Below are 19,337 nucleotides of genomic sequence, written 5' to 3'. Positions count from 1 at the left end.
CATTTGTAAATAACTAAATACATTTAGGTATTTTCAAGACCACAGAATGTTTATCCAAGGACTTGTAGCTCACAAATATACTTAATATCTCTGTCTTATAAAATAGCAAAGATCTTTTTTTAGAGTAAATAGGATTTTTATTTAATTGTTTGTTGACTTTTTTTTTTTCCAGGATTCATTGAAAAATCCTTAGTGATATTGGCATATTCCAAGTGAAATAAATTAGCCAATGACTCGGATTGATGGCTTCTCTGAAGATTGGAAATGGTTTGCCACGGGTTGGACCAGGGACTGATATAGGGATATCTTCACTCCCCAAGCTGGGGTACTTGGGAAAAGTTAGTGAACTTATTTTTGGCCTAAGTGCAAAATTGGTTTTTTTCCTTTTGTATTTGAAATTCAAATTATAAATGAAACTTAAAATTTTTAATTTCATTTTATGAAGGAAGTCCTAAAAAATTCTGTCTTCCACGGAAATCTTACAGTAATGGCGAAAGATTATTATAATTTGGTTACCTCTCTCTTATTGATATGTGAAAGAAGAAATATGCCTAGATCTTATGGTTTTCTGTTCTCTGAAAATATGGACAATAAGCGTTTTCCTTGGCAGTTGATAGTATCTTTTTCTTGTGAATAAAACTGATACTGTTTTTAACTCAAAATTTGATATTTAAAACTATAAATGTCTTATTTGGATAATAACTGTTTAAGACTGTCCATGGTTTCTTTTGTTTGCTGTTTTGAATCTTGCCAGAATCCTTCTGGTGGGAATTTGTACATTTTTTCCCCCTGGTTATCCTTCCATTTAACTCTTTTGTAACTTAATATAATTTAGGAATGTCTCTTTTAATTTGCTTTATTTCTCTTTTAGAATTATGATTCAGCTAAAGTTACAACGGATAGGCATTGCCCTGCTTGTAGAGCAAAAGGAAAGCTGAACACCTTAAAAACTTACCAAATTAACTTCCAAGAGTCTATCTCTCTGTGTGAGGATCTTCAGGTAAAGTATTAATGTTATATATTTTATAGGTTTCAGCCTTCATTGTTCAAATTTTACTCATTTTGTATTTTTCAGAGTATAGACTTTAAATACATAGATAACGTCAGTTTTTAAATACCTCTGACAAACAATTTTAAATAGTTTCCTGTTTTCCAATTGAACTCCTAAGGTATTGCTACTTGCTGTTAACCTTGTGGGGGAGCCTTATTAAGTCTGTAGCATATAGTAGTTCCTTCCTTCTCCTCCTCCTCCTCCTCCTCCACCACCACCACCACCACCCCTACCACCCCTACCCCTACCCACAGGATCTTACTGTGTAGCCCTGGCTATCCTGGAACTCACTCTGTAGCACAGGCTGGCCTCGGACCCACAGAGATCCGCCTGCCTCTGCCTCCCGAGTGCTGGGATTAAAAGTGTGTGTCATCACACCTGGGCATATCGTAGTTACTGATCTCCATTTTACCTGGAAGGATGTTTTGGTAATTGGTTATATCAAAAACAGTGTATATGCTCTGAGCCAACTTTTATGTACTTAAAAGCATTAAGGCAGACAGGCGTGGTGCATGCCCATCCCAGCATTTGGGAGGATGGAGTGGAATTGCCACAGTTTTGAAGCTAGCCTGAGCCAATAGACCTTCTCTCAAAAGAAGAAGCAGCTTGTCATTTAGAATGAATCAGTGGTTCCCCTGGTACAGCTCTTGTATGGGATGGATTATATTCCATAATTTGTATAATTAGTGCCCACAGTTGGCTAAGTAAAAGCAGCAGTAAGACCTCTCACAAACGTAGACCCACAAACTATTTTAAACTCCCCCCCACATCCAAGATAACACTCTCAGATCCATTTTCTTTTTTTCCTCCTCATATACAGAACGTCACACATTGTATTTCTTGCTAATATAAAGCTGTCATCTTATCCCTAAAATGTTGTCAAATAAAAAATCAGGCCGGGCGGTGGTGGCGCACGCCTTTAATCCCAGCACTCGGGAGGCAGATCCAGGCGGATCTCTGTGAGTTCAAGGCCAGCCTGGTCTACAGAGTGAGTTCCAGGAAAGGCGCAAAGCTACACAGAGAAACCCTGTCTTGAAAAAAACCAAAGGAAAAAGAAAAAAATCAGGAGAGGTGGCTCAATGTTTAATGCTACTGCAGAGGACCCAGGTTCTTTCACCAGCACTCACATGGTGGCTCACAACCATCTATAATTCCAGTCTCTGGGTGCATCTACATATATGCAGGTAAAACACGTATATACATAAAATAAATAAAATCTAGAAATAAAAACAGTTAACCGACGTTAATCCATCAAATATTTAAGTTTTGGTATAAATCAAACTATTTATATTAAGCCTTAGTCACTAGGCAACAAAGCCACATGCAGAGGACAAGGTCATCACTTTATATGCCTGCAGTCGGGCTCACTCAGGGCAGCAGCGGCTTCGGCAGTGAGGGTCGAGGACACCGAACACAGGAGCTCCCCAGTGTTGGCCACCACACCACCTCACCACGGTGAGGCCCTTCATTGCAGGGGGCTCTGCTTTGGTGTTGGCTTCTGGTCGGTGGTGCTTGGGATCGAGAGTCCCGAGCATCAGCAGTTCATGCATGTTTAACACTCAGAATAGTTATTCTGCAAAATGGACATCCTCTTTTTTAAACTAAGTGAACAGATTGGTAGGTTCTGGGAACAGGGCGTTGCACAGATCTGCAGAGTTGTGACTGTGGGCATCTAGTTCCCGCTCTGCCTGCTCCAGACAGACTCAGCATGCTTCTGGGTCTCACCTCCAGGCACTGACCTATGGAGTTTGCCTGGAATCCCGCAGTGTTGTCACTTGAGGCCTGATGACCAACCCGGTTAGGAAAATAGACTAAGTGACATAGCTGGTCATCGATACTTTGGTGGGGTGTATTGCAGGAGGGGGAGGATACTAACCACGTAAGTACGAACTTCTTTGTGCATTTATTCAGTTGAATGTGTCCCTGTGTTGGGTCTACACTTAACAGTACTAGGAATGTCTTGAAGAAGACAGGAAAGACAGTAAACAGCATGCGTGTGTGCCTGCGAAGTGATGAAAAGTACTCCGAGGTTTGTCACAGTGGTGGTCTTCTATAGTCCTCAGAGGCAGGAGGATGAGCAGGAGGATCTCAGTTCAAGGCTAGCCTGACACTCATGACCCTGTTTTCACAACAAAAAGTTAGGGAGAGAAATTAAGCAGTGGAAGTTGAATGTGAGGAAAGGAAGAGTTTATGATTTTTAAAAAAGATTTGTTTGTTTTATGTATATGAGTGTTTTGTCTTTATGTATATCTGCATACCAGAAGAGGGCATTGGATCTCACAGGACTACAGTTATAGATGGTTGTGAGCTGCCACGTGGGTGCTGGGACTTGAACTCAGTACCTCTGGAAGATCAGCCAGTGCTCTTAGCTGCTGAGCCACCTCTCCAGCCTGAATTTGTTAATTTTTTTTTTTTTTGGAGACAGGGTTTCTCTGTGTAGCTTTGTGCCTTTCCTGGATCTCACTCTGTAGACCAGACTGGCCTCGAACTCAGATCCACCTGCCTCTGCCTTCCTGAGTACTGGGATTAAAGGCGTGGGCCACCACTGCTCAGGGAGTTTGTGATTTTTAAGTAATATAAAAAAAAGTATGTGTGTGTGTGTCAGAATGTATGTGCTACATGCATTCCTGTCCGCTGAAGCCAGAGAGGGCATCAGGTCCCTTGGAGCTGGAGTTCCAGGCAGTTCTGAGCTTCCATGTAGGTGTGGGGCTCAAATCTAGGACTTCTGCAAGAGCAGACAGCGCTCATAATCACTGAGCCATTGTCCTAGCCCCAAGGGCATTTGGAATTTTTAATAGAGCAGTGGGAGGAATGCTTTATTAAGAAAGTGAAATTTGGCCAGGTGATGGTGGCTGTGGTGGCGCACGCCTTTAATCCCAGCACTTGGGAGGCAGAGGCAGGCGGATCTCTGTTGAGTTCGAGGCCAGCCTGGTCTACAGTGAGTTCCAGGACAGCCACGGATACACAAAGAGACCCTGCCTCGAAAACCCAAAAAAGAAAAAAAAAAGGAAAAAGAAAGAAAGTGAAATTTGAGCAGCCTGAGAGGAAGAGGATAGAGTCCTCTGGTCACGGGGAGAAGCAGGCCCAGCGAAGGCTCTGGGAGACCTGAAGCTGCCAGTCATGTTTGTCTTCTGCATTGGAGTGCAAGTGGAGTGAGAGCAGGTGAATCAAGAGTGGCCCGGGACAGAAGGAATCAGTCTAATGATCCCTGGTAAGGATGGCTAAGGGAGGAGTCTGGAGGAAGTGGTGTGTGGGGGGGGCGGGCATAGTCCCTGTCTGTGAGCCTGAGCCTCTGGATGACAGTCTAGGTGAGGGGCGGGGCTCTTAGCATCCATGATGAGCCCCTTCGACTTCCCAGTGGGTGACTTAGGGTCCTAAGACCAGCGGCCAGACTGCTGGTACTTGCAGCTCGTCCACTGACGCTCAGGGGTGGGGGAGTGGGGAACTAATCACCAAATGCTGCAGAAACAGGAGTATTCAGGAGTTTTCAGACTGGTATGCTCAGATGGGACAGAGGTGCCACACCACTCTTCCCTGCCCCTTGGCCTGCCCTATGTATTGCTTTATCTGTGTTCTTACTATGTTCTCTAGAATATACCAGTGAATACATTTTCTTGACTTTGAGACATGTTGATGCTCAAAGGTCATGGGAAATGTAGTTGTATCCAGTTCATTGGGAGTACAGTGTCTGGAGTTGGCAGTTGGCTTCTCCGAGGGCTGTTTGCTCACTTGGTATCCATTTCAGAAATACTTGGTGTCCAGGTAGATAGCATGACAGTTAAGTAATAGGATGCATGGTTGGTGTCTAAGAACAGACTGCTTGTGTGGAGGTAAACCCCGGAGCACCTGCTTACAGAGTGCTGCAGGATTCTGAGAGCAGTGCAGAAAGCAAGCAGGCTGTTTTTCCTCTGGCTAGTGGAAAAGCAAGTGCAGAATTCCAGGGAGAAAGGGTGGAGGTGGAGGTGATGGGCCACGGATGGATTCCATTTCTATAGTCCTTCTGCAGGCTGCTTTACTTTATACAAGGGACTCCCTTCTAGAAAACGGCAGAGGGTTGCATATGACCAATCTGCATCCTCCTGCTTCACTTTGAAGCGTGTTTCTAGACTATTCCTAACACCCACTACAATGTAAATGGAATGTTGTGCTGTATTAGTTAGGGATATGACAAGGAAATCTGTACATGCTCAGTACAGACACAGCCGTCATAGGCCTAACTGCATAGCTATAGAGCCCGTGGATATGGAGCCTGTGGGTACAGAGGCCTGCTGTTCTCTGAAGGTAAAACCAATAGAATTTGCTGGAGGTTTAGGAAACAGCATGGGAGTGAGAGCAGGAATGATTCCCAGGTGTTCTTTCTGATCAGTTGGATGAATTGAGTTGTAGTTGGTGAGCTAGGGAAGATGTTGGGAAAAGCAAGATTTAGGGGAAGACTAAGGTAAACTTAGACAGGTGGAGAAACAGTTGGAGCTGAATATCAAACAGCTGATGGAGAATCTGGGATTGGAGGTCAAGATTTGGTGGTCATGAATACACCATGTGGCTAACTGAACTATCCGTGTGAATGGTGAGTTAGACTAGGACTTGGGGTTGAGCCCTGAGCCAATGTGAAGAGGCTGGAGACATTACAAAGGCTCCAGGATCGGAGGCGGTTGGTAAGAATAAAGCCAAGGAGACAGGCATGGATTTGGAAGGAAAGAAAAGGAGGAGCTCGAGGAGGGTGAGTGAGGACTCACTCCGCCCAGATGGGTAAAGCAGTGGTGAGGAAAGAGAACGGATTTGAGAACTGTTCCTTTCTTTCCTTTCTTGTTTTCAGTTGGGAAAAGACCTAGACATTGATATGCTGGTCCTGTCAGTTAGGGAGGGGTAGTGGCTCAGGCCACCCTGTGGAGCAGAGGGTGGGCATTGATGCCCAAGGAAGGGTTGGGTCGATCCAGGAGTTTGGACAGCACATTCTGAGCACTGGATACTAGACAAAGTGACCAGCCACCCTGGAACAATAGTCTTTAGTCAAGTCTTTGATGCGTTCCTTTTTTAAATGGTAAGGACTTCTCTGGTACTCAAAGCTCTGTTCACAGTGGTTTGCTTGCTTGCTTGGTTTCTTTGTATTTTGAGGTAGGTTTGGTTTTGGTTTTTGAGGCAGTCCCTATAGTCCCAATTGCTCTAGAATCTCCTATCTTCTCACTTGAGCTGCTGAAGTGCTAGGATTACAGGCGTATGCCGTTCCTGGCTCACTGCTGATTGTAAGTGTTGTCGTTCTCAGGCAGAGAGGGATTTAGGGACCCTCGGGGCACGAGGTTTAGGTCAGGCTGGCACGGACTTCACTGTACAGCTGACAGTGCAGAGCTTGTCTGTGCTGAAAAACTGGAGTGCTCACAGAGAAAGGAAATTGAGCTTATGCTACATCCCTGTAGCCTTGAGGTCAATTACCTGAGAACATCCTAGCTTCCTAGGTAATGGCTTGATGGAGTATCAGTATTCCTGGGGCTGACCAGGCAAGGCTCCTGATGCATATAATAGTGTCTGCTGAACAGCCAAGCGCTAGCCGTAGTACTCGATGCTGCTGAGGAGCTCGGTGCAGACAGGCAATCCGGAGCCTTAGTTCTTCCTGGGATGAGACAGGACGTACCGGCTGCTTCCCTGCACTTGATGTACCTGATGTCCCCCAAAGCTGGAAACAGCCAAGCACAGTCTGGAGGACTGACTGAGGGAGGTGTGGCTGTTCAGTTCACCGGAGGACACCAGTCTACCATAGTGGTGTTGAAGGCATTATTTATTTACTTAGTTTTGGCCTTTCAAGACAGGGTTTCTCTGTGTAACAACCCTGGCTTTGTCAACCAGGCTGACCTCAAAGAGAACCTCTTGCCTCTGCCTCCCGAATGTTGGGATTAAAGGCGTGTGCCACCATGCCTGGCAAGAAGGCACGTTTTCAAATGAGATATTTGCAAGCCCTTGAACTTGTTTCAAATGCAGGGTCCAGGGACTGGAGCAGTGGCTCATCGGCTAAGAGCAGGTACTGCTCTTGCAGAGGACTTGAGTTCAATATCAGTACCCACATTAGGCAGTTCACAGTTGCCTGTGACTTCTACCTCCTAGGCATCCGACATCCTCTTTTGGCCTCTAGGCATCCACATACACCACATTCACTCAGACATAGACACACATCAGTAAGGATAATAAAAATAGATCTTAGAACATATAAGATGCATAGAAAGTACTTGGCAAAATTTTATGTAAAAAATATTTTCCTAGTGGGGCATGGTGGCACATGCCTTTAATTCCAGCACTCTGGAGGCAGAGGCAGGTGCATCTCTGTGAGTTCAAGGCCAGCCTGTCTACAAAGTGAATTCCAGGACAGCCAGGAATGTTACACAGAGAAACCCTGTATTGAAAAAAATAAACAAGCAAACTTTCTCAATTTTTAATGCTGTAAGTTGCTTCTCTCTCCCAAAGTAGCACACAGTCTTTCTTTACATTGCTGAAAGTTTTTATTTACTTGACAATATATATATTACACACACACACACACACACACACACACACTTTAATTAAAGCCAAAATAGTATTTTCTTTCAGCCTAGTCTATTGTAACTTAAAGCCTTACCCCCTTTGAGACAGGATTTCTCTATGTAGTCCTGGCTGTTCTGGAACTCACTATATAGTCCAGGCTGGCCTCCAACTCAGAGAGACCCACATTACTCTTACTTCCTAAGTGTTGGGATTAAAGGCATGTATTATCACTCTGCCAGGCTTGCAGGATTTGATGATGCAAATTAACTAGGGGGAATATTCTTTGGGGTGGGGCAAACTTTGATTAATTACCTCTAGTTCTTTGAAATTTAGGTTGTGATAAATACTCTCATGTCTCATGAATGCTAAAATTGTGTGTGTGTGTGAGTGTGTGTGTGTGTTTTCTTTCGAGACAGGGTTTCTCTGTGTAGCTTTGCACCTTTCCTGGATCTCGCTCTATAGAGTAGGCTGGCCTCGAACTCACAAAGATCTGCCTGCCTCTGCCTCCCGAGTGCTGGGATTTTAAAGGCATGCGCCACTACTGCCTGGCGAAATTGTGGGTTTTTTTTTTTTTTTTTTTTTTTTTTTTATTCATTGTTCAGTGATTTCTTTATTTTATTTTTGGTTTTTCGAGACAGGGTTTCTCTGTGTAGCTTTGCACCTTTCCTGGAACTCTCTTTATAGACCAGGCTGGCCTCGAACTCACAGAGATCTGCCTGGCTCTGCCTCCCGAGCGCTGGGATTAAAGGCGTGCGCCACCACTGCCTGGCTGTGTGTTTTTTTATGACACAGGAATCTAAGGTAAAACTTGAACTGATTTGGATTATTATTGAGGTTTTTTTTTTTTTTTAACAATTTAATTTTTTTCTTTCTAGTGCATTTATCCTTTGGGCTCTGAATCACTTACTAATTTAATTTCTCCTGATTCGGAAGATTGTCACACTCAAAATAAGCCTCAAAAAAGAAAGAGATTGGAAACCAACTGTAAGAATTCACCGCTTCCAGTCCATTCTAAAAAGACTAAAAGTCACCTTGTCACTGGTGAACAGATTGTGAATGGTAAATATAATGGAAAAGTGTGTGGTGACACCTCATCAAGCTTACCAGAGAACATTGGTCACCAGAATCCTGTCAGGACAGTTGGTTCCCTGGAGCAGAATGAGGCTTTGGAAGCTGGAAACATGGACGTGGCTCCTACAGAAGATCCTGCCACAGTTACTGTCTCTGGAATGCTCCCCCGAAGTGAAGGATCTGGGCTGAAAATGCCATCCAAGAGCAGATGTTTATCCTTTGGCCAGACCCTCTGTGTTCAGTGGAAAAACTCTCAGGCGCTCTGCTGGCTAGACTGTATCCTCTCGGCCCTGGTGCACCTGGCGGCGCTGAAGACCACTGTGGTGGAGACGTGCTCCAGGGAGGAGTGTGTGTTTGGGAGGCTGTTGGAAGCATACCACCGAGCAGATACGCTCCTGCACACCCATCACTTGCACGCCGTCACAGGTTCGTGCTTATTGTTCCTCGAAGTTGGAAGATGTCAGTGTTGTTTTGCCTCACCGCTTGTGGAAGGGAAGCCATGAGCAGTCATTATTTTATGCAGAGACCTAGGCAGGGAGCCTAGAGATAGTGCAGGCGGGGTACAGCACGTGACCACCTGCAAAGCTGCCTCGAAGAAGAGAGCGGTGGCGGCCATGGTATGCCTTAGCTCCTTAGGGTGGTAGCGGTCGTCATAGAATCCACCAAAGAGATGGAAGTAGTAAATGAGTCACCTGTGATAATCCCCAACACCCTGCCCTTGACTAACTACCAGGGGTGTGCAACTGACTGGAGCACCCTTGGATTTTGGTGTATCTGTGTGTATATATGTACATACACACACATTTATTTATACAGATGGTGTGTTTGATTCGTTTTGATTTTGAGACAATGTCTTTCTATGTTGCTCAAGCCTGGAAATTGCTTTCCTCCTGCGTTAGCCTCTGGCATGCTACAATTATAAGCATGCACCATTGCACCCTATTTTAACTTCTATAAAATGGGATACTCATGAACCTTAACTTCCGACCCAAAAGCATTAACACGTTCTCGGGCCCTTAGATGGCTCAGTGGGTAAAGTGCTTGCCACCATGCTTGGTGACCTGGTGTCCATCCCCACAACCCATGTGGTGGGAGGGGAAGACAGACTCCTCACGAAAGCATCCGTCCTACCCTCCGAGCACACCTGAGTGAGTGAGTGAGTGAATGAATGAATGAAATAATAGTAGAAACATCGGAACAGTCTTCCCTTGGTGTCTATGGAAGCTTAGCTCTAGGACTTCCTGCAATACCAGGGTCCTCTGTGAGAAATGGCATCATGTTTGTATAATGTGAGTGCATGTTGCCCCATATACTTTACATTTTAATGCACTTAGGGTTGACCTACTTAGGCCTGCTGCCCATGTTGAAATCATGTTCAACGTTATTTTACTTTGTGATGCTGAGATCAGTCCCAGGACTTTGCACATGCTAAGACGGAGCTCTACCCTAAGCCCATCCCATGCATTTTAAACCATCTCTACATTACTTATTCCTAACGCAATGTAAATGCGATGCAAATACTGATTAGTGTGTGTGCAATACTGATCAGGAAGTCTGTTTGTTTAGTGCAGATGATGTTTTTCTTTCTCCCAGGTACTTTCAGTCTGGTTGGTTGGGAATGGGATGTTGGGACCTGCTGGTCTAGAGGCCAGTTGTGTGTTTCCTCGGCTGTCAGTAGGCAGTGTCAATACTACTCCAGTATCAGATACTTCCCAATCCGTGTATTCTCTGGGATGTTTTCACACCGAGAGTTAGTTTTGCTGTTAGTGCATAAAATGGTCTTCAGACTGGCTTTGCCTCTCTCAGAATTGGAAGAGCTTGATGTGTTGCCTCTTGGTGTATGTATTGACATGGTCTTTCCTCCCCTCTACCCTTCTGTGGAATACCTGTTGGTTCTGTCGATTGTCCTGTTCTTGTTTGGATGAGTTTTCTTATGTCTTTGTTGCTAGTTTATGTCAGATGTGTTGCTGATTCCTAGTTTACAGCCTGTATTTTACTAGAAAATATTTTATGCCAGGCAGTGGTGGCATATTATGCCTTTAATCCCAGCACTCAGGAGGCAGAGGCAGGTAGATCTCTGTGAGTTCAAGGCCAGCCTCGTCTACAAAGTGAGTTCTAGGACAGCCAGTGCTACACAGGGAAACCCTGTCTCGGAAAAAAAATACATATTTGGTGTGTGTGTGTGTGTGTGTGTGTATCAAAGGACAGCTTGCAGGAGTCTGTTCTCTCCTTCCACCATGTGGGACTTTGGGATTGAACTCAGGTCATCAAGTTTGATAGCAAGGGCCTTACTCTCTGAGCCATTGTACCGACCTTTTTTACTTGAAAGTCTTGATTTACAAGAAAGTATTTATTTTTCTTTTAGAATCTCGTAGTGTTTGTGGCTTTTTAAGGACAATTTTCCTTTTATTCATTTAGGAAGTCCTTCACTGACTATGTTCTTTGAGAAGTCATAGTCTACTTTCTAACATTGAATTGCTTTGTTTGTTTTTGTTTTTGTTTGTTTGTTTTTCGAGACAGGGTTTCTCTGTGTAGCTTTGGAGCCTGTCCTGGATCTCACTCTAGACCAGGCTGGCCCACAACTCACAGAGATCCACCTGCCTCTGCCTCTTGAGTTCTGGGATTAAAGGCATGCCCCACCACTGTCTGGCTGAATTCTTTTATACATTTTTATTTCGTGTGTGTGTGTGTGTGTGTGTGTGTGTGTGTGTGTGTGTGTGTCTCTGTCCGTGTGCGCGCGCGCGCACATGCGCGCGCGCTCAGGCCAGAGGCCAGAGATCAGCTCTCTGGAGTCAGTCTCTCCTGTCATCTGGTGGGTCCTGGAATTGAGCTCAGAGTGTCAGCTTTGCAGTGAGTGCTGTCACCTGCTAAAACAGCTTGCTGACCCAGGATACTCAAGTTCTTAATTGTGGATGGCATGAGGTCAGAGCCCATTTTCTCTTTTCAGACTCTTTCTGGTGCCACTTTTGTCAGGCACCAGCATTGCATAACCCTGTTCCTTTTCAGGTTGCTGTGGTCACCTGGTCTTCCCTGTGCCCACACTTAGATTATGGCTCTTGTGTCTCCTGTCTGTCAAAGCAAGACTCCTCACCTTTTGGAAATTTTTGAAGTCTCTTTGTGTGTTTTTATCTGATTTTGCTTGCACATAGGTTGTTTGGGGTTTTGGTTTGTTTTTATTCTTTGACAGACTTGCCATTGTTGCAAGCTTTCTTTCTTGTTAATACACTACAAGGTGTGATGGAGGATCGAGCGGTCGTTTGTGTGGGTGCTGTGCATTGCTTCCCTGTGGGTTACCATGATGAGTTCACAGGACCACAGCCACGGAGCTTTTGAAAACCGTGCAGATTAGTATCCTGGAAGGGCATTGAACGTGTGTATTGACGTTTTGCTGAGTGGCTTTCCAAAAGAATGGTGAAGATAGCTTCAGGGCTGGAGAGATCCACAGCAGTTAAGATCCACCTGCTGCTTCTGCAGGGTTCAGTTCCCAGCACTCATGGTGGCTCTCATCTGCCTGTGATTCTAGTTCCGGGGATCTGACACCCTCTTCTGATCTCCACAGTTACCTGCACACATGTGATACACATCTATACAATCAGGAATACACCTGTAGAGATAAAATAAATCTTTAAGAAAAAAAGAATATGCTGCTCTTTTTATATGGAAAAATATATCTCAGATGCTTTAACCACCTTTGGGACTAAAATATTTAGAAGTTAGGATTTTGTAAAGTAAGACTTTTTTAAATTTGAGTTTGAGACTGAATTTTTTTCATGCATCAGTCATTTGTGGGTTTCATGGTTTTTCACAAGCATTGTCGCCTTTAGCTCACCCCCCCCCCCTTTTTTTTTCTGCATGAACTTTGGTGCCAAGTAGGTGACAGTTCTCTGATGATTTGAGAAGAGCAGAATTTGAATTTGACATTTTTACTTTTAGTTTATATCAACCACATACAGAATAATTAGTTTCCTATCTTGTTAACTGTGTGGGCTGCATTGTTCTGTATTGTATATTTTCCTTCCTTCCTTCTGCTTCCCAGAAACAAATCACACGAGCCTTGCTTGATGCTCATTTCTTTGAGAATGTAAGCTTTTTCGAGTGTGATGAAGCTGTAGGAATGATTCCCAAAGTCACACTGGCATGTCAAGCTCTCATCGGTCTAACGTGTGTGTTATTACTACCTCTGTTGTTGTTGAGCAGGCTTTCCTTGAGATTTGGTCCAGGTAGTGAGGGCAGGTGGTGCTGTCCTGAGGACAGGTGTCAACAGAATGGATGGCATATCGCAGGGCGGGCATAATAAAAAATGTGTTTGGGTTTTGTCTCTGCAAAATGTACTGATAAACTTTCATTCTTATTACTATCTCAGTTTCTTTTCTGGAAAAATACATTAATGAGATGATAATGTTCTGGCTTTTTTTGAAGGTGAAGATTGTAAAAAACTGACGTCAGAAATACTTGCAGAGATAGAGACCTGTCTGAATGAAGTTAGAGAAGAAATTTTTTTTAAACTTCAGCCTAAGCTTAGATGCACATTAGGTAAGTAATTGTGTAGCCTGACTGATCCGCTGTAGAAATACGTACAGCATAAGGAAATGCATTGTTGTAGTGTTTGGTATGGGGTCTTCTGGGGGTGAGTCTGGTAGTGGTAGTTTACTCAGGAATCTACCACTGGTTCCATCGCTGTTGCCTACACCTGTTCTAAGTGTGCAGGCTGCTGGTCAGCTCTTGAGTTCTCAGAAACGGGTGAACACTAGGGCTAACACTCCTGGCTACTTGCCTCCAGCAGCTAATCCAGACTCCTGTCAAGTGTGGTAAAGAGTTGGTATATAGTTGGCTCTTCTCAATTTTGAGACTAAATCTCCAGCTGCATAATGTAAGACTGAATCGTGGTGCCGTTTTGGGTCAGGGATACGTTATTATATCATGCACATGTAACCGGGATTGTTAGGGTCTTGGTCTGGGTCCTGGGAGCTCCAACAGGCCAGGCTCAGCCACCAATGCCCAACAGGCCATTTTGACAGGAAATAGTGAAAAACCAAGAAAAGAGGTTTGTTCAGCATCCAGAAGAGGAACAGGTAAAGCAGGCCAGCGACCTTCAGGTCCTGATGTGAATTTTTTAGGTTTTTTTGAGGACAGGATGTGCTCCTGCCCATCACTGATCCACCCTTGTGTGGGCTTGCGTTTCTCCTCAGGGTGGGATAGCAAGTTGTTAGGTGGTGTGAGCTCTCTTCATGGGAGACGAGCGCCTGTCTGTCAGACACCAGAGCCTCAGCCTCCTTCTCCTGCCAGCGCACGACTCCTGAGGGAGTTCCAACTCTCCGGGACCGTGTTTCAGTGCTGTGATAGCAGGACGGGTACAAGTGTCGGGCATCTTCAGTCTGCCGTCTGGGCTCTTTCTCACTAATGAAGAGCACAGGGGTGGGTGTCGGCCTTAATGGGAGCAGTGAGGAAGTAAGTAGAAGAGCAAGTGAGTCTCTGTCCAGTCTCTCCGAGGTCTGTAATGTTAGGAAAAGGAAAACTAGTGTTTTTATCTCGGTTTGGTTTGGTTTTATTCTTTGAGGTGGGGTCTTACTAATTGCCCAGCTTTCTTTGAACTCATGAATCTTTTTCCTGGACCTCTGAGGTAGCTGGACTTAGAAGTGTGCACTGCCACACAGTTTTTTGAAAGAAATTTCTTTTATTACCCTTTCATATTTGTATTAACTCTTTGTGTTTGTGTATATATACACTTTTGTGTGCATATACACTGTGTACACACACTAACGTGACAGAGATTGACATAAAATACTTCTCCACGTTTTTAAATATGTATTAGAAGTCAGGTGTAGTGTCATTTGGAGGCACTTGGGAGGCAGAGGCAGGTGAGTTCGAGGCCAGGCAGGTCTACATAATGAGTTGAGAACAGCCATAATGACATAGTAAGATCCTACCTCAAAATGAAAATAAAATATATATCTAATTAATGTATATATATATATATATATATATATATATATATATATATATATATATTAGAACATATGTTAGATGTGAAGATTTGATGCTGTTGTGAATTGTAAATTGTTTGCCTTCTTAGTGAATATTTAGTTACAGCAGAGTTGAAATTTAAAGTCTGTGACTTAATCACAAATGTGTACTAAAGATCTACAACTATACACTTGCCATTTCTAGCAGGAGGATTTTTCTTTTTCTTTATAAGAAATACATTATTTTGACTTAACATTTTTATATAAAAATAGCAATGGCCGGGTATGATGATACATGTCTTTAATCCCAGCATTTGGGAGGCAGAGGCAGGCAGATCTCTGTCTACAAAGCCAGCCTGGTTTACATAGTGAATTCTAGGACAGCCAGGCCTACATACTGAGGTCGTGTCTCAAAAAAAAAGAAAAAAAGGCAATGGGATCCTATCACAAAGACGCTGTTCAAATAGCCTTTGCAGTTGCAGGTGTTTGCAGCACACGCCGGAGTAATGAAACCTGTTGTCCACCTTCCGGTCCCTCCCTCACAACAGTTGCTGGCAAGTTTTGGGCAACTGTAGTTCCAGGCTAGGGAAGAGGGCCCTGAGAGCAGGCTTGGTCTAAGGAGGAGGCGGGAGGCAGTCTGCAGTTTGTCTCCTGGACCTTGGAAGCCCTGAGGATGAGAAGGAAACCACTGTAAGGGTGGGATCCCCTGTTACACAGCCTCCTTCATCTCAAAGCTGGCACTTAGGGTTCTGGTTTTGTTTAAGGACAGCAGAATCCTACCATCTCTAGTCAAAGTGGCAGGAGTTTAATTATTCAAGGATTAGACTAAAGGTTGAGATAAGTGGGGAGGTTCAGAATTGATCCTTTACCCTTGTATATCAAATCTGTTCCACTGTAGAGTTGGTGGATCTGAACAGAGGTGGTATTTGAATGGTTATGACCAATTCTGATGCGCTTCTCTGCGTTTTCACTGATTTTCAGTGGTTTTTGTTTTCATGTGCAGGGTGATAGCTCCGAGGCCTTTCCCTTCTGAGAAGGAAGGCAGCATGGGTGTCATATGTTCTTAGGTTCTCATGACATTTACAAACTAAGAGGCCAGCATGGGAGCTGAGTTGATGCTGGCTGCGTGTGGAGGTTGTTCCACCGTCCTCCAGATCACCGGAACCGACGGACTGCCAGGCAGGGCTCACACCTAGGTGCTGGAGACTTGCAGGGCTGTTGACCATTTGCCTTCCCTGTACAGTTGACAGTTGCAACTTCTGATCTCTCCTTTTCCTTTTCTCTTCTGCAGGTGAGATGGAAAGTCCTGTGTTTGCTTTTCCTGCTCTCTTAAAACTAGACCCCCATGTGGAGAAGCTCTTTACATACTCTTTTTCTTGGAATTTTGAATGTTCCAATTGTGGACACCAGTATCAAAATAGGTCAGTTTGGGGTTTTTAATGGATTCTTTCGGCTGAATGGTTCATAGCGTAATTTAAATAACACATTTTGCACCTCTAGTGAGTGTACTCTGTCTTGGGACTTACACCCTTGATACACCCCCCACCCCCAGGCAAGGTTATAGGATAGCCCAGACAGGACTTGCCATGTAGCCCAGGTTAGTCAAGACTTGAGACTTTCCGCCTTGGGATTCCGAGTGTAGAGTAGAAGCTGTGTCCCCCTGTCTTGGAGCCCAGCACATCTCTTTTTTCTTTTTCTAAGATAGGGTCTTGCTAAGTAGCTCAGGCTGACCTCAGATTTGCCACTTTCTTGCCCCAGCCTTCTGAGTCCTGCAAATGGAGGCATGGATCACAGCTGGCTTCCACATCTTAACTCCGCCCACTAACGCTAAAGGAACAGTTTGCAACACAAGACTGTACTATAGTTGGCTTGCTACTGTGAGTTAGCTAAAACAAAGCAAAGGCGTTCTCTAATTTCCTTAGTGCAAGTTAGAAACAGATGAGAATAGCGCCCTTTACGCTCTGGAAAGCCCTTAGCTGGCCTTCTGCTCACAAGTCCTTGGAACTGTTTTGTTTACCCTTCTGTTAAAGATAAGGCTTTTGCTTGCTGTAGGCCTCTGTCATGGAGCTGCTCTTAGTGGATGGTAGCATCCAGCAGAGGTTACCTCTGTTTTCTGGTTCAGGAGTGCAGCAGAGAGGGTAGGTACTTATCTGACATGCCCCCTCTTGAGCAGACCAGGGAAGCTGCTAGCTGGCTATTAAAAGATGACCTACCAGCCCTTAAACCTAGTACTCAGAAGGCAGAGGCAGGTGCTATCTCTGTGAGTTCGAGGCCAGCCTGGGCTACAGAGCAAGTTCCAGGACAGCCAGGATACACAGAGAAACCCTTTCTTTCTTTCTTTCTTTCTTTCTTTCTTTCTTTCTTTCTTTCTTTCTTTCTTTCTTTCTTTCTTTCTTTCTTTCTTTCTTTCTTTCTTTCTCTCTCTCTCTCTCTCTCTCTCTCTCTCTCTCTCTCTCTCTCTCTCTCTCTCTCTCTCCTCCCTCCCTCCCTCCCTCCCTCCCTCCCTCCCTCCCTCCCTCCCTCCCTCCCTCTCTCTCTCTCTCTCTCTCTCTCTTTTCGAGACAGGGTTTCTCTGGTTTTTCGAGACAGGGTTTCTCTGTAGTTTTGTGCCTTTCCTGGAACTCTCTCTGTAGACCAGGCTGGCCTTGACCTCACAGAGATCCGCCTGGCTCTGCCTCCCGAATGCGTGCGCCACCACCGCCCGGCTCAGAGTGTACTTTTTAATCAGTTGCTCTCAACTGCTAGGAAAGGGTGAAAATTCACACTGTGACTTGAAGTATGTGTGTAAGCAAGCGAGTGTTCCCTTCCTGGGTTTCCACTGATTTGTACAAATGTCTGGTTTTCTCATAGTAACTCAGTAGCAGAATCGGGAAACCTCTGGACTTGTTTCTTGCCTCCATGGCTCCCTTGCTCACTGTGCTAAACTCCCTAATCACTACCTGTGTTTTAATAATATACACAGAGCAGATGATTAAAATCAGCTTAATTACAGCTTTTCTAGAATTCACAGGTAGCACTTCGACAGCTTTTCATTGAGTGTGTTCTGTGTGCCAGAAGCTCCCCCAGCCTCTGGGAGCGGTTTTTGTTGTGGCCAGTTCAGATGACTAGTTGCTTAGGAGAGTAGTTCTGAACTCAGTGGAGAGGGCTGGTGGCTCAGCAGTCAGTGCAGGCTTTTGGCAGATGGTCAGTGGGCTTGAACAGCGCTTGCACAGAGCTCAGAGAAAGCTGCAGGGGAAGCCACCAGCCACTTTGGTTTGCATCTGGTTTTTATTTCTTTAAAAGTAGTTGTTAGCCGGCAGTGGTGGCACATGCCTTTCATCCCTGCACTCAGGAGGTAGAGGCTGACGGATCTCTCTTGTGAGCTTTGGGTCAGCCTGGTCTACAAAATGGATGCCAGGACTGTTACACAGAGAAACCCTGGACTGAAAAACCACACACACAAAAACAGTGATTGTTTAAGTTTCTTTAGAGTGTTCTTTCATTCTAAAAATAAAAGCAACTGCGGAGTCAAAGCTAAGATGCAGTGGCATTTAGTCAGTGTACGTGAGGTCACAAATACTCACTTGTACTTGCTCGGACAGAGGCTCTCAGCTAGTCCTTTCATGTGGTGCCTCTAGTCCTTGTGCCAGTGTAAGGCTTTTATTTGACTCAGTAGTTATTTCCTGGAGAGGCTAGAAACTGGTCTGTAGAGGCTGGTGGTCCTGATGCAGACCCAGTTTGTCTGCCTCTCATTGTCTGTGCAGAGGCTGGAGGAGCACTTTCCTCTTGAGGGTTGGTTGGCAGGGGAGTGCCACGTTCCGTGCCTAATGGTCCACACACTGAGTGCTCAGAAATGTCACATTAACATTAATGGAGACAAAGTCCTTATTACTATCTCAGAACTAGGAGTCTTTAATTAATCGTGTCTTAAAGAATGGTGCATAGTCTGGGCATACAGGTCTGGGCATACAGAGCAACCTGTGTGTTGCTTTGCATTTAAAAGGTTAGCTTTTCTGCAAACCAGTCATTGTTAACTGCCAGTGCTTTCTTTGCTCAGGTACCATATGCCAATATTATTTGTTATTTAGAGGAGAAAAGCTTATGTTTCTTTGGCAGTATGATACTTGTTTTAATAAAATATTTTTCTTAAAGTTGATGCAACTAGGATTCATTATACACCGTTGAAGGTCATCTTGACTGATGCTGTCAGGATTCAAGCTAAAGTGAATCCAGTGCTTGAGCCACCTGTGTAGAAGCGGAAGTGCTCTACAAGGGCGTTTTTCTAATAGTAAGAAAGTTAAGTTGTGCGGATTTGAAAATAGCACCCTCTCGTTGGCAGTGATGGCTAGTCTAGTTTGCACTGCATACACTGAGTGTGACATTTGACAGCCTTAGAGAGGGATGCTCACCAAGAACCTCTGATGCTTCTTCCTCTTGGGGTCCCTCGCGGTGTTTAGAGACACTGGCTGCTGCAGCTGTGGACTGATCCTGGAATGTAGAGACCAGGAGTGACCCTAAACCTGCAGTGTGCACCGTGGGGCCTCACGGGTCTTTCTGGAGTAAAGTGTCAATGGCGTTGGTGCTGGGAAACTGCCGTCCACCCCTCTGTGCTCCTCCCAGCTGAAAACCAGTCAGTGTGGAGTCTGCAGTCTCCAGCTTAGCTAGAGAGGGCAGGCCATCATTGGACTAACACATGCTGGGAAACAAGCACGAGCGAGCAGCTGAACGAGTTCAGTTAACACAAATGAGTTTAGCAAATGCCT

General features: G+C 44.8%; 1 protein-coding gene across 5 annotated transcripts in view; it reads left to right on the top strand.

The window, feature by feature from the left end:
- The window catches only part of Uspl1 (ubiquitin specific peptidase like 1), a 34,323-nt gene that overhangs the window by 3,451 nt on the left and 11,535 nt on the right, over positions 1 to 19,337 (top strand). For 2 of the 5 annotated variants that reach the window (XM_006979612.4, XM_015998265.3), the window contains exons 2-6: positions 173 to 338; positions 872 to 1,000; positions 8,437 to 9,058; positions 13,052 to 13,165; positions 15,887 to 16,016. In XM_006979612.4, coding sequence (XP_006979674.2) covers positions 243 to 338; positions 872 to 1,000; positions 8,437 to 9,058; positions 13,052 to 13,165; positions 15,887 to 16,016 — 1,091 coding nt within the window. In that variant the 5' untranslated portion in view covers positions 173 to 242. Of the gene's footprint in view, positions 1 to 172; positions 339 to 871; positions 1,001 to 2,047; positions 2,236 to 8,436; positions 9,059 to 13,051; positions 13,166 to 15,886; positions 16,017 to 19,337 lie in introns of those variants that run through there. The other 3 variants (XM_076560970.1, XM_076560968.1, XM_076560969.1) reach the window with 2 other exon arrangements.

This window comes from Peromyscus maniculatus, chromosome 23, assembly GCF_049852395.1.
Source record: "Peromyscus maniculatus bairdii isolate BWxNUB_F1_BW_parent chromosome 23, HU_Pman_BW_mat_3.1, whole genome shotgun sequence".
Classification (NCBI taxonomy): domain Eukaryota; kingdom Metazoa; phylum Chordata; class Mammalia; order Rodentia; family Cricetidae; genus Peromyscus; species Peromyscus maniculatus.
This window is presented reverse-complemented; position numbering and strand designations above follow the sequence as displayed.